Source organism: Branchiostoma floridae, chromosome 5 (assembly GCF_000003815.2).
Source record: "Branchiostoma floridae strain S238N-H82 chromosome 5, Bfl_VNyyK, whole genome shotgun sequence".
Classification (NCBI taxonomy): domain Eukaryota; kingdom Metazoa; phylum Chordata; class Leptocardii; order Amphioxiformes; family Branchiostomatidae; genus Branchiostoma; species Branchiostoma floridae.
Window position 1 is genome coordinate 26,623,291 of NC_049983.1, and position 15,141 is coordinate 26,638,431.

Below are 15,141 nucleotides of genomic sequence, written 5' to 3' on the forward strand. Positions count from 1 at the left end.
CTCTGTCATGTTTCAAGCCAAAACAGCAGAGAGTCAAGTTCTCTGACGCGTGATTTTGCTCCTGTCATCTTGTAAATCATACTTAACTGTGAAAAATATCATAATTGATTGGAAATGTTAATTTGGGCTCTACATGGGGGTTATAAGGATACCTGAAAATGAATTACCTTGATTGCACACATTTTTTTTACAAATCTTTTGCTCTTTTTCGTCATTTAGTAGATACCTTACTAAAATTCACAGCGTATATCTAGTATGTCGTACACAATGAAAAAGGCTCTGCATGGGGGTTACCAGGGCACCACATATGTGACACCGTTTAAAGGGGCATTCCACTCCAAAAGGGGGTGGTGTTTTCCAATAGATAATGTGTCAATGAATAGTATAATCAGCCGAATTTTGTGGAATTCACCTTGGGATGAATTGCGCGATATGTGTTTTGGAAAACAATATGACACTCAGTAAACCCATGCAGACCCTACACATGCATTCCCTATACGCATATTAGACACTTTGTTTATCATGCATATTTTGGAATAAATGAGGATCGCTAAGCACACTGAGAATGCAAATTGCTCATAAGATAGCAAAGAACACATAACAAGGCGAGATTTCTTAGCAATCCTGAAATTAGTTTTGTAACCTCACCTAAAAGTTTTGCATTGTATTCAGCCATAGGATTAATTCAATTAGAGGGTACTTGGGGAGTTTGGTAGAAGACTGAATGCTTTTGAGGCACATGAAGCAACTGGGTACTTTATCATATCATGTGAAGACGTATGCATTTATTACTTCCTAAAATCAATATCTATCGGAAAATAACACTCCCGTGTGAAGTGGAATGCCCCTTTAATACACAGGATACGTAGCTGCAGGACTTTGTCATGCATATTGAAAATTTATCTAGAAACAAGACCATAAAAAAAGGTCAAGAACAAGGCTACTCTGGGATGAACACGTACAAGTATATTGTACTTTTCTTGATCAAGTTCTCTGACACATAATTTTGCTACTCTTATCTTGATAGAATTGTGACAGTCTTTTTCACTTTAATTTGCACATATGAGCACCTTCAAAAATATGATTGTATGAGAAACCAGGCATACTATGCTGAGGTCGGAAGATTGAAGTCGGCCAAATTGAGTAATCCTTTGTGATAGGTAGGTGGAACTATGAACAGCCATATGATAAACCCTTGAGTGTTTCCGTTATTGAGGCCTGGGCCGCCCTAAGAGGCCCTTAAAAATCAAACAATTTATTGCCGAAAATTACTGAAATTACGATGGCTACCCTCATAGATCAAAATTAATATAATAAATGAAGATGTGAAGAAGTTTTGTATTTCCACATAGGAAATGGGATCCTTTCTTTTACAGTCCATCAGGTGAGGATAAAGAGGATTGTATTGTATTTGAGAGGATGTAATAGGGGGTTACCTGATTGACTAAAAGCAGAGTTTTAATCTCTCAGAATTTTAGTCATTTCTAAGGCGTAATACCTCCCATGCTTCCTCTTTACATTGAAGGTAATGCACCTGGTGTATGTATTATTGTTGATGGAAAAAGGAAAATCTACTTAATGAAGAAATATTACTTGTTGTCTTATTGGGCCACACAGAAGACGAGCCAGATCAGGGTATTGGCGGCTTTTTGGGGGTTTGGGACCATGATAAATCGGGTACTGAGAGGAGGTAAGTTATGGAGACTTTTGGTATAGCAGTGAAAACCACACATAAACCATCGTGTAAACTTCATATGGTCACAATAATGAGAAGGGCTCTGTATGGACATATAAGATACAGATCTTTGATTTCACAACCCTTGTTTTAATTTCACCCCGTTTCGGTGATCGTGTCACAATCCTCAGGGCAATTCTGACTGGTGCACTGTACTGCAGCTATAGTCGTTGCTACTTACAGATGCAAATACATCATTGGAAATCAAGCAAGGACTGTGAAATACAGTAGAAGCCGCTTAATTGCACACCCCATTTGCCAATTAACCGTGTGGTGCAATGATATGCGAAGTTATCCAGCTGGACCGCATCAGTTCGGGATTTTGGGATTCCGTGCAATTAACAGAAGTGTGCAGTAATACATTGTACGATTAACTGGCTTCTACTGTAGCCTTTATAAAAGTACAAAAGATGTTTATTATCTACGTACAAGATGTTTGAGAAGAAGGGCATGGTCACAAAGGAACACAAGCGTCGACTATATTTACCGATAGTTTTGAATAGTTCTAGTTAATTGCACGGAATCCCCAAATCCCAAACCTTTAAATTTGCAGTCCGGCTGGATAACTTCGCATTATTGCACCATGCGAATAATTGCACAAAATATGCTGGCAAATGGGATGTGCAATTAAGCGGCTTCTGCTGTATCAAGAAATAAATGCAAAAGCTCATGCAAGTAGGTGGGGGAAAAGCAGTGTTCCAACTGCTGCAAAATTGATAGTATCAATGAAGACTCACATAAGACAGTATGTTATGAAAAACATGCCCAACGTTAAACTAGAGGAAGTCCGACTTGTGACTTCCACACTTGATTCAAGATGTCAGTTCATTCCGACCAAGGACGTTATGTTCTTGCATGGCAGGCACTGTGAAATATGTATACACTAACATATTGACTACATTCATCTTGTTGTAATGTTTGAAGACTTCAATTTTTGCGAACTGGCAAAAACCTATTAAAGGCCTCAAATCGTCAAAGCTATTAAAGGCAACTAAAACGTATATCAGACCATTTTCATATGCCCGTTACACACTCGTTCTCATTGAAATGTCGAATATGGCATTTTTTTGGTCGAAAAATAAATCGGCTTTATTTTCAGTGAAAACTACGTGGTTGTTTAGGAAAATTCCTCCTTTAACCATAGCCAAAAATGGCAACTTATTATTTTCGGCCCCATTGGTAATGCATTACAGGGCATGTAACAAACGTTACCGGTAACATTTGTTACAACAGTGAACTTTACCCTGTTTTCTTCGAAAGGACTCACCTTATTGACTACATCATTTAGGTATAAGTGGACGTCCCTCAGAGGAACATTTAAAAAGTGGGCAGCTTTTTTACACCAGGTCAAAAAGAAAGCTTAGACAGCATCGAACAATCTATGGTGACGTTTGTTACAGTCATTTCTGTACAACATTTTGTTAAGCGAGGTGGGATACAAATGACAGTCAACAACCCTTTCTTGTTTCTTTAAAAAGCCAGAAAAACTGTACAGCGTCACAAAAACGATCATTTCTAGTCTTATACGTGGATAATATAACCGTGGCAACCATCGTACTCGTGGTGGTAACGTTTGTTACATAGTCTGGCGACAGGCATGAACCACCTCACACAGCCTCCAAGATCAGTGGCAGTAGTCATATGACGTGATCGGTCAGAAGGCCTGGACAGCTAGTTTCACCTACCGAACTATCATTCTGGGAACTGAATTGTTACATTTTTGGCTGCTACAGTTGTATTTGAATTCTTCGTTTCTTCTCAGGCAACAGCCATATTTTAGGGGGTGAAATCCCACCCGTGGCTATAATAATATTGTAAGCCATCAACCAATACGAATGTTGTTGTGCATCTTTTGTAAAACATTACAGGGGTTGTGGAAAAGTGAAGGAACCAGTGATGTTGTCTATAATTTGCTCCATATCAAGGCGTAAAGTCAGGCGACAGCATTTCGACATTTAAATGAGAACAAGCCTACAGGCTCAATGACAAAGAAAATTCCCTTAGGCATTGGAGACCATCCTAGTTCTAGGCACATGCACATGTGGAAACTTGTAGGTTGTAAGTTTTGTAATATTTACAGCAGTGTAGAAAAAGGCATCGGTAGTTTTGTATCCAGTGTGTCAAGTTTTACAAGCCTGCCAGAATCTTCAGTTAGCTACGTTTTACACCAGATATTACACTGCTCCATTCTAATGGGTCTCCATACATGAAAATTTTGTTATAGACTTTGTTTTTGGTTTGCCCTTATGTTAACAAATGAATGGTCAGGCATAATAACACACCATTAGACTAAGTGTGTTGCAGTTTGTCCAACGCAGCAAACCTGCACTGTACCTGATATATAGTCAATGACGTTATATAGACATGTCTAGATATGCCTATATATGTCGATATAACCTCCTTTATAATGTATACCATCATTGATCAAGAAAAGTACAATATACTTGTATTCATCCCAGAGTAGCCTTGTTCTTGACCTTTTGTTATGGTCTTGTTTCTAGATAAATTTTTAATATGCATGACGCAGTCCTGCATCCACATATCCTGTGTCACATATGTGGTGCCCCGGTAACCCCCATGCAGAGCCTTTTTCATTGTGTACGACATACTAGATATACGCTGTGAATTTTAGTAAGGTATCTACTAAATGACGAAAAAGAGCAAAAGATTTGTAAAAAAAATGTGTGCAATCAAGGTAATTCATTTTCAGGTATCCTTATAACCCCCATGTAGAGCCCAAATTAACATTTCCAATCAATTATGATATTTTTCACAGTTAAGTATGATTTACAAGATGACAGGAGCAAAATCACGCGTCAGAGAACTTGACTCTCTGCTGTTTTGGCTTGAAACATGACAGAGTACACCCTTAGCAACGGCCTTAGCAACAGTTTTGCTAACGATTCTGAAAGAAATGACGTAAAAAAACACATTTCTGCATCTGTTACATGTTGAACATTTTAACACGATTCCTTGTACTTCTACTGATGTAATCAGAGTAAAATGCTACAGAAAAGTAAGTTCTTTGCATCAGTTTTGTTGTGGAGTACGATCTGAAACCTCCTTAACAACAGCCTTAGCAACGGCCTTAGCAACAATATTGTCACTATAAGCTGGCAGATGTGTCATTCTTCACACATTCATATCTCCGGATTTCATTGATGGATTTCGATCATTTAAAGCTTAATATGCAGAGAAGGATACGTACGGTAAGTCTAATTCATCAGGCAAGGCCCCATAGGTAATGTGAATAAATGAACGATATTGGAAAGTAAAGTATATATTTTTCACCAGAAAATCACCAAAAAATATTATTTTAAGCGGTCATAATTTCGTGTTGAATCACAATATCAAAAATCAATTGATATTTTTATGATCCTCTTAGCAGGTTCTACCAGCCTGTGAATTTTCGTGGAAAAATATTGATGTTTAATTTTTTGCCCCTCCCCCTTATTGAAGACACGAAATTTCCAGATCATTTAGGTGGTGATAGGTTTGAAGGGTGATAGCCGGTAGAAAGCTACCATACCAGAATGGCTATCACGTCAAAATATATGCCACAGGCCTTCTACTATTCAAAAATAACAAGGAGAATTTGCCACCCCGGAGGGTACCGATATGTGAAATTTGGGGTGCTGGCCCATGGACTAGATTACATACAGACATAATTTGTCTCGGTGTGGGCGGTGCTACCCAGCTTACATGAGTTGCTTCCATCTCTGGTTTCTAAAGTTTGTGATGTAAGGCTTCATATTTCTTTGAGTCTGGGGCTACTCTGGAGTCAACAAGCGCCTTGTCAGGAGCAGGACGTGTTTTACCGTGCAGAAACCTGACAAGTACAAGCGGCATCATGCCGGGAGGGCAGCAGCAGTCCCAGACTGGGGACAACGGTGATGTGTTTCTTGGTTTTCTTAAGATAGTACATTACGTTTCTTTTCTAATTCAGGCCAAACAAATCGGACTTATGACTTTAAAGGCCCCTCTACCCTATCGAAAATGTATTTTTCGGCTTCTACTGCTACTACTACTACTACTACTGCTACTACTACTACAAAACCAGCGGAGAAGTACACTAAATGGTTTAACATTTGAACTAAATTTTTCATGCAACAATGTTTTCAAAAGATAAATTGGTACTTACATTTGAAAAAAAATGATCTTGATCCACTGAAGTTGATATGACAAAAGTAATTTGTCGAATTTCTGTTTAGTCTATTGTGAAAATACTGCACGAAACGTGTATTTTACAAAAAGGGGTAAAAGCCAGGTAAGTAAAAAAACAAACATTACCTGACCTGTTAGCGGTTTTTCTTATTGGACCGGACCTGAAACAATCCGGTGGACCGGATGTTGGACCCATTGGAAAATGAACAGATTACATGATCAGGAATTCACACGTTTCGGGGCTTACCGGTCGAGAAAAATAACAAGGGCGAAGTAGAGTAGAGTCTATAATCATTTCTACTATGTTTTACAGTCAATGGTACAGAGGCAGTTAGTCTTGTAGGATTTTAAAACGCCTGCGGGAATTGAATACTCCACAAAACAGATTTCTTTGTTGCAAATGGACCATTGTCTTGAGTATCGTCCATTCAGATGTTCTGACATACTGAATCAGATCCAGGTTCAGATCCAAACCTGGACTTGATCCTCTGGACCTGAACCGGACCTGGATCTGGATTTTCTGTACCGGTACCCAATCCTTTCACCAGTCATCAATGGCATTTAGCATACGGGTCATGATGATGACGACGACGATGATGATGATGATGATGATGATGATGAATGGCATTTACCGCTAATGGTTAATCCCACTTTTTTTATACAGCGCAAGTCGCCTAAATACTCGCCGTTGCATTTCTGCAGATGAGTACGATGATAGCTGTAGACTGTAACATTTCTGTAATTTTCCCCCAGACACCACACCCATGGAGGAGCCTCAGACTAATCATTGCCTGGCACGTGTTGACGCCGATGCGAGTTTCCCTAATCCTTTGTACGCCTCCGGAGAAGGTAAAACATAAAATAATCTCTTCTTGTTGCGCTTTGTGTTTCCCGCTTTGGTTTTAAGTCGACCCTTGTACTTAGGAATCTTTTTTATGTCATCTTAAACTTCAACACGCAGTCAAACGAGTTTGGAAAGACATTGGGAATTAACAGAGTTAACAGACTTTTTGGACAGGCGAGGACAATGCCACACTGCACTCAAGTTAGAAACTTATATTAACAGTGCTATATACACAGTACAGACAGAAGGTAAAGGAAATGTTTTCTTTTACCTCCCCGAACGACGTCAGGTGCCCATTTTACACCTGGGTGAAGTGAGGAAAGTCATGTAAAGTGCCTTTGCCAAGGGCACAACGTCGGGGGCACGGCGGGTAGTTTTGATATTCCTTTATCTTTTAGCAAACTTACTTGCCCTAACATTTCTGCAGATACTATATGGTTACATTTTTCTAATTTTCCCCCAGACACCACATCCAGTCAACACGGTCAGACTGATTGCACTCCCAGCCCTCTATACGACTCCGGAGAAGGTAAAACGTCTCTAAGTCCGCTTAAGGCGTTCTTTTCTCGTCTCGCTTTGGTTTTAAGTCAACTGTACTAAAGAGACATGTCATAATCTCTGACACACAATCAAATAGAAAAACACTGGGCTCTGAAATTTTTGGAAAGCATTAGGGATTAGAACAAAGGAGTGATAAGGTAGGACGGGGAGTTTTTTTCCCAATAGATCATGCTTCCATGAATAGTAGTAATGGTTTATTGAGTACTGAGTACATATATTATAGAAATTGCTAAACTTTCTTTCCAACACGAATTAATATAGGAACGTACCCTAAATTTTCGGTCAAACTCCGTCGACCATGTTCACAGAATGACCCTATCTCCAACAGTGACGCCAGGAACACGCCACATTTGCAGGAGGGGGTCATAAGTATCAGAAAGTCTATGTCGCACCCCGTCTCTGTTGAGTGTGGGCTGGTGGGCTCTAATGTACACCGCCTCATTAACTCCTCGCGTGACCGGGGAGTCACTTCGCTCACTAGGTGGTTTTATTCGGTGGTTATAGCAAAGGACCTAGCGTTATAACACCATATACACCTTGGGGCGGGTCATTAACCCTTAATTGTAAGGTGATATGCGTTTTCACTTCGTAAAAACTAATATTTGTCGCAAAATAGCACTCCCTTCCTTGCTCTCATTCATGAGTTATTTCTTTGTATTGGGACCTACGAATACATATATATCCTACATATGGGCGCGTTCCTAATGAACTTACGGGAAACGACATATCATTCCCTTCGTGAAACGAAGGGTTTGTTTTGAGTGCTGTTTGTGTGTGAGAGGGACGTTTGTCAGCCTGATATCTGGGGAAGGCATGGATGGATTGTTTTGATATTTGGTATGTGGGTAGGGTTAGACATGACGAAGGAATGGTAGGAATTGCGTTACGGCAGGGCGTTCTAGCGGAGTGTTATTGTACTGCAGCAGAACTTCCGGTTTTGATTTTTTTTTCGGGACTTTTTTGGGTGATGATTTTTACGTGGTAGGTAGCTGTGTAAATGAATAGTAAGGTGTATAAGTTTTGACCACTTAGGGGTTTTGCTGGGGCGGTGAAAGTCATTCTTGTGTTAGGTTTTGAGAATGAATAATGCAAGCAGGGGTCGATGGATCGGAATGACTGTAGGTATGCAGATAGCTTACGTAGTGATGTACATAATTGTATGATTGTTATGCAAATTAGGAGGTAATTAGCAGAATGCAATAGGTATGTTTGGAAACCGTTGTATGGTGCGTGTCTGTGTACAGAAAAGCTCGCGAACGGCTGGACAGATTGCTCTGATATTTGGTATGTGGGTAGTTCTTGAGAAGGAGAAGAAACGTACGAGGCATTTTTTCGTTTAGTGGCTTTTGACGGTTTTGCAGGGGATGTTTGTAGGTGGAAAATGGGTTTTACGCAATCGTAGGTATTACGCAATCGTGGGTATTACGCAATCGTGCTATATTTAGGTGATATTACGTCATGCCGATGGGCTTCATGCTTACCCCGTCCCAACAGGAAGTGATCCCAAAGGTCATAGTTGCGCAATAGAGAAAATGGTTTATAGGGACAGTACATTATACATGATGGGGTGTGCATGTTCCCCATAAGATTTGATAATCTGTAGACTAAGGGCAATGATGATATTGTATACAGGGGCGTGTATTACACGTTTTAAAAGGGTTGCACATGTAACAGTTACTACCGGTACAATACACTGATGAACAAAGCAGGGTTTGTTTTTCACAGTAACTTGCAGTCATTGATGAGATTGTTTATAGGGAGTTTACATTAGACATATGGGATACACAATGTAGTGGACTGCATTGTGAAACAAAGAATGTTACGACATCATCATTGTTGCAACCATTGATACATTTGCTTCCGGCGGTGGATTTGTTATCCTACCTGCTGAAATTGGACAAATTTCTTGTCGGGATAAGCATTTGGTCTCTCTTCCAAGGAAGAAATTATGCATGTTTTATGTTATCCCGGACAGAAAAGGTGTCGCGAGGCGTATAGTCCTATTGACTGACAAGCCCCGTGCGGGCGGATAAAGCGTTCCCGCCACGGCACGGCCATTTGTACTGATATGTGGCGAGAACGTTTGGGCAAGAGACACGGGGTCATGTCAGAATTTCAATGAGTTCCAAGTCGCAAGCCCAAAATGGAAGTTATACTTTTATGTCTTGTTTTCCAAGCGATGTAATGTAGAGTATATAGGTCACAACAAGGACACAAGTGGTAATTAACACAATCACGTCATTTGTACCGACATGTCGCGAGAACGATTAGGTGAGAGACACGCACGGGGTCATGTCGAAAGTTCCATGAGTCACAAGTCGCAAGCCCAGATGGATAGTTATACTTTGATGTCTTGATTTCTCTGCAATTTAATCTAGGGTAGGTCGCAGGTGCTAGTTAGCAGATTCATGCCATTTGTACTGATAGGTTACTAAAACGATTGGGTAAGAGAAAAGGGGTCATCTGATAAGTTCCATGAGTTCCAAGTCGCAAGCCCAAAATGGAAGTTATACTTTTATGTACCTGAGGAGGAGCATTCCGTGACGACACCAGCCATCACATTTTGGAGGTGTTCGCTGGGGATGTGAAGATCATTTATGTGGATCTCACCAATGACGGCTTTGATGTGGTCAACGTTATTGTTTTATGTGTTATTTTATTGATATTTTGATGCAACAGTCGATTTTAGCCCAGTCAATATAAGTCTTTATCTTCAAAAGACAATGAAAGGTATTTGCTTTGTCCATGGAAATGAATGGACAGGACAGTTTGTGTCATGTGCACAAACAAGAAAGGATGGATGATAGAATACTTTTAAAATACAGCTACTGCCTATATCACTTTTTTCGGCGCACCTTCCTATGTGACGGTCTCCATGCTTTCTCCCAAAAAGCGTAACCAGGCCTTCTTCATCTCCCGTAAATCGTAGAGACACGGTTTCATTTTACACAGTTTGTAGCAGGCCATAACGTACACATACATTCCATTTCATAGTAAAAACCACAAACCCTTTGTCTTCGCATTATATTCTACAACTTCTCAATGCATTTCACAGATAACACTGACCACCTACTGCCAAGATTCCAAGTAACTTGCATTTTAGATTCTTAATGACATACAAAAGTCTCCAATAATGTCGGCCTGACGTAGAAAACGCTCATCCTGACATGCACCTCACAGTTTCATATTTAAAACCAACAACATCCTCTCAACACCTCGCCTTCTCACTTCCACTTACAAGTGACGCTCTGTGGACGACACAGAACTAAAGCTAGCCAATGACACGTCTACATATAAACCCTCCACCACCGCACCATCACCCATTTCACGAAGGTTGAGTTCTGCGAACGCTTGTTCCTTCTGTGTTGAGCATCATGTAAAAATTGCCACCAGCCCCATACTGACTGCACCAGGCCAGGGGACGCCAATGGAAATCTGTATAGGCGATAATGGGAAAAATAGGCAAGTTAGGGGTGTCATAAAATCATCCGTGAGCATCGCAGGTCATAAGAACTCATCCCACACAGCAGTCCGCTTTCTCGAGTGTCCAAAAGTCTGTTTTTCAAAAATTCAGCTTTCAAATATGCCGCCATCTTGGCTTCTCATGACATCATTTTAGGGACTGACGACTTCAACTTGGGGGTCAGCAAAGGCCTAAACAATGGACCAAAACCTTTTTTCTTTGCCTAATCTGAACATCTACACTCACACTGTCCTACCAATATGAAACGTTTCTTAATTTTTCCTGCTGCAAGTCAAAAATAGGCTAAAAAACATTGTTGGGCCTTCTACATTGCCCACCACTCCACCCCCAGCTGTTTGGCCTCCGGTCCAGCGCGCGTCTGCCGAACACTGTCTACAAGTTTCTTCGGTTACAAACAAGCTGTAACCCCAGGTTTTCTTCAACTTCTTAGTTCACTGGCTTGAAGTAGTCCAATGACCTTGCTTCGAACAATATCGTTAAAAGAATTATTTCTTTTATTTAAGTTCATTTTGTAGAAAGTTTTAATTTTGCCAGGGACGACACCAATAGAGGAGCCTCAGACTGATTGGCAGGCACGAGCCGACGCCGCTGCGAGTATACCAGACAATGTCTCCGACTCAGGAAAAGGTATTAAAACGTTTTCAAGTCGGATTATTACGGTCTTGTCGCGCTTTTGGTTCTCACTTTGATTTTAAGCTTTCTGTTTACTAATGCATGATATATACTTCAATGGTTTCCCTGTCTTATGTCCAACTGTAGCCTTTTGTTCAAGCAATACAGATTAGTAAAGTGTACAGGCCTCTTCTCTACCCTACACTGGCAAAACGCCTACTACTCCTCCTACAACTACTACTATAGTCAAAGTACAATATACATAGGACGTAAAAATATTCTGTCCAAATTTTTCATGTAACGATATTTCACAGAACTTAGTCAAATTTGAAGTGATGCTCCTCTGTAATTTTCCTTTAGACACCTCACCCATGCAGCAGCCTCAGACTGATTTGCAGGGTTGTAACGACGCCGTTTTTCCCAACCCCATGTATGAATCCGGAGCAGGTATGACGTTTTCAAGCCCTTGTGTTGCTTTGTGGTCGTCACTTTGTGCAAGTCATCAGTATCAGTAAAGCTATCAGTCATGTATAATTTTTTTGAAATGGTATCTTTCTATTTCTATATATATATATTTTTTAGATGTAACTGAATATTGTTTTGATTTTGTAGCTTTCTTTAAAATCTTCTAGGCAATAATGACATGTTATAAGATGCATCAATTTTACTTCATAATGTATGATTTATGTCGTAATGTTGTGTCATTTTTGACAACCAGATAATGTGTGCGTAAACATAATGGACTCAAAATGACTTCAATCTTTTTCCAGGCGCCACAGCCATGGAGGAGCCTCAGACTGATTGGCAGGCACGTGGCGACGCCGCTGCGGATGTTCCAGACCCTACTTACGAATCTATACCAGGTATAGTTTTGAAGTCCGCTTTTTGTCCTTTTGTAGTCTCTCCCTTTTTAGTTCTCTGGTTTGATGTCTGCTGTAGTAGATCTACAGTAAACACTGGTCTCTGAAATGCTGTAATTTCCCAACAGACGCCACACCCACGAAGCAAGATCCCAACCCTCTGTACGCCCCCGGAGCAGGTAAAACGTTTCAGTTCCGATGTTGATCTTGGCGTCTCGCTTTTCTGTTCCGCATACGTATATATACGGTCGTCGCATTTGAAACGCGTAATGGTCGATGCCATTTAACACGATCAATGCCATTTGATCAGGGAGATGCCATTTCGCTGACCGGTTGATCCGAGCGTATCATAACTTTTTCTGGGGTAAAAGCCTCTAAAAACGAACAAAACAACATTTCAATTACAATTAGACATGTGTTAGATGAAAAATGGTACAAAAATTCAGTGAAAAATAACGTGCACCAGCTCAGACCCCTACTGAAATAAAATAAACCACGAACCATGAGAGCGCTGACGGCACTGACTCCTATATGACGTCAGAAAATGACTTAATGTGTCCGCCATCAATGACTTCATGTGTCCGCCATCTTGGATCGACAAGCTTAAATGTTCCAAAATACGTTTTTTTCTACATATAACCCCAAAACCCATTATAAGTGGAACAAAAAGATTCAAGCAAATGTGTTTTGTGAAAAAAAATATATAAGACGGAATTTGAGTAAATATAGCACGTATTTACCGTTGCTAGTGACATTGTCCGCCATCGTGGATTTTGAACCATGACGTCATCAAATTAGCATAAATCATGAATATCTAATTATAAGTATAAATTACACAGGATGTTAATGATATAGATAAACAAGTGTGGTCTAGTAATAAAACCATTAAATCTCATAATTCAAACTGACACCACACCCATATCAGACACCACACCCATGGAGGAGCCTCAGACTGATTGGCAGGCTCTTGCCGACGCCGCTGCGAGTATACCCAACCCTGTCTACGTCTCCAGAAAAGGTGAGGTCCGCTTACGGCGCCCTGTTCTTGTCGCGCTTTATTGTTCACTCTTGTGTTTTAAGCCGTATGTTTTACTTCTTATAGACCTTCTTTTTTAATGCATACCATTCCATAATTATGGTAACTTCAAATTCATGCTTTAAAAATGCTTTTCATGCCTCATGTACAGAAGTAGCCTCTAAACAGAGAAAGAAAAACGTCCGCCGATGCGTCAGGTTGTGGCAGATCTTCAGCCCTGTGGTCGTCGTGGGCATCGCAGTTCTTTTGTCCTATTTCTCAGGTCAGTTTTCTCTTCTCGCATCTAAACTCTAAAGCATGGTGTAGCGAAGAGTGAACCTTGCCGAAATGACATGTATCTTGTATATTTATATCATGTTTTAGCATCGTTTAAAGCTTGCCGACCGTGATTTTCTCTTTTTCTGCCCATACAGTCCGATTCACAAAGCTGCAGGCACGTGTACAGGAGCTGGAAGGTATTACTTAGTACTTTGCTCTCACATCACTTGTAATATTCTGTTGAAATGAGAATATCATGCAGAAAATGGCAGCCGTAATGTGTGTTGTTGTTGATACAGTCATATCCACTGTACAATTACAAGTGAAATGTAGTTTGCATTAAAGGATATCTAACTTTATGCCAGGAAATTTGCGATCTGTGGATTAATGCAAAAGTATATTTTGAGTTATGATCCGTCATCTTTGCCAGGAAGGTCATGTTTTTGTAGGGTCTGTAACGGTGTTTGTGGTTAAACAGCATGCCCTAAAAAGGTATATTTGGCTTGCCTTGAAATTTGAAATGTGGTTGGTGGCGTGCCTGAAATAAAGAAATAAAAATATATTATACGTTAAGCTAAGGGCACAACCCGTCGTACGTGCTTTTTCTCCGTACGTTTTTCGGGAGGTCACATCCGCCAAGTTTTATGAAAACGTGGGGAAGGAATGGCAAGAACAGGGCAAGAACAGGGGAAGTACGCACGTCACTCAAACCGAGCCGGTTGCGTGCATCGTTCGTTGTGCAAGTGGTAAGTGAGTTGCACAATCTCTGTGGGATTGCCACGTTACCGTATCAGGCCCTACTTACACGTGCTGCGTACATACGGTGTCCTTGATAGCTGTACGTGGCACGCGCGTTGCCCGTACGGGCTCGTTCGAAGAGCGAATCCGCAGCCCGATGGCAGTGAAAGTTCAACATGCACATAGAGTTTTTCGGCGTGTCTGCGTTCAAAGGGTCACAGATGGTATGTCTGGACCTTATTGGGAAGTTGATTCTATCTTTTCAGGAGACAAAGCTCTGGCTTTCGGGCTTCCGGGGCCTCCTGGACCTCCGGGAGAAAAGGGCGCCATAGGCCCAGCTGGCCCTGTGGGAAAGGGCGGGCCGCCCGGACCAGTTGGGCCCCGAGGGCTGATGGGACCCTTCGGGCCGACCGGTTCACCAGAGATGTCCCTGTCTCCAAGCCCTGCCGGACCGGCTGAACATGCAGGTGAGGCACTCATTTTGACAGCACGTGCCGGAAGCTCTTTACGCCATAGCGACACGTGTTCTGAATCCATCCGCATTGACGGGCGCTGTCATCTTGGGATTCTGACGCCTTCCGTTAACCACCTTGTTTCCGGTCTATAGTTTCAATTCTGTAGTTCCGTCAGGGATTATGTGTAGGTGCTTTAGTGCCATAGAATTGCTTAATCTTTACATTATTGCTAAATTCTTCCAAATCCTAGATTCTTCCAATATTTCCTGTCACTGGAAATCTTTCTCACAGGATCTTGTCCCCGTTGTTACACAATGTGGCGTGGAATTTGCTACAAGGTCTTTAAGGTCTTCAAGACCTTCTGGGATGCGGCCGACATCTGTGGTGAAGACGG

At 41.1% G+C, this 15,141-nt stretch overlaps 1 protein-coding gene across 1 annotated transcript; it reads left to right on the forward strand.

Annotated features, from left to right (window-relative positions):
- The first annotated feature begins 5,585 nt into the window (after positions 1 to 5,585).
- LOC118416389 (collagen alpha-1(II) chain-like) lies at positions 5,586 to 14,899 on the forward strand. Its single transcript, XM_035821485.1, has 8 exons — positions 5,586 to 5,625; positions 6,653 to 6,748; positions 7,207 to 7,272; positions 11,761 to 11,847; positions 12,171 to 12,263; positions 12,389 to 12,439; positions 13,710 to 13,751; positions 14,559 to 14,899. Exons 1-8 carry the CDS (start codon positions 5,586 to 5,588, stop codon positions 14,897 to 14,899), a joined length of 816 nt encoding a protein of 271 aa, XP_035677378.1.
- Positions 14,900 to 15,141: the final 242 nt, after the last annotated feature.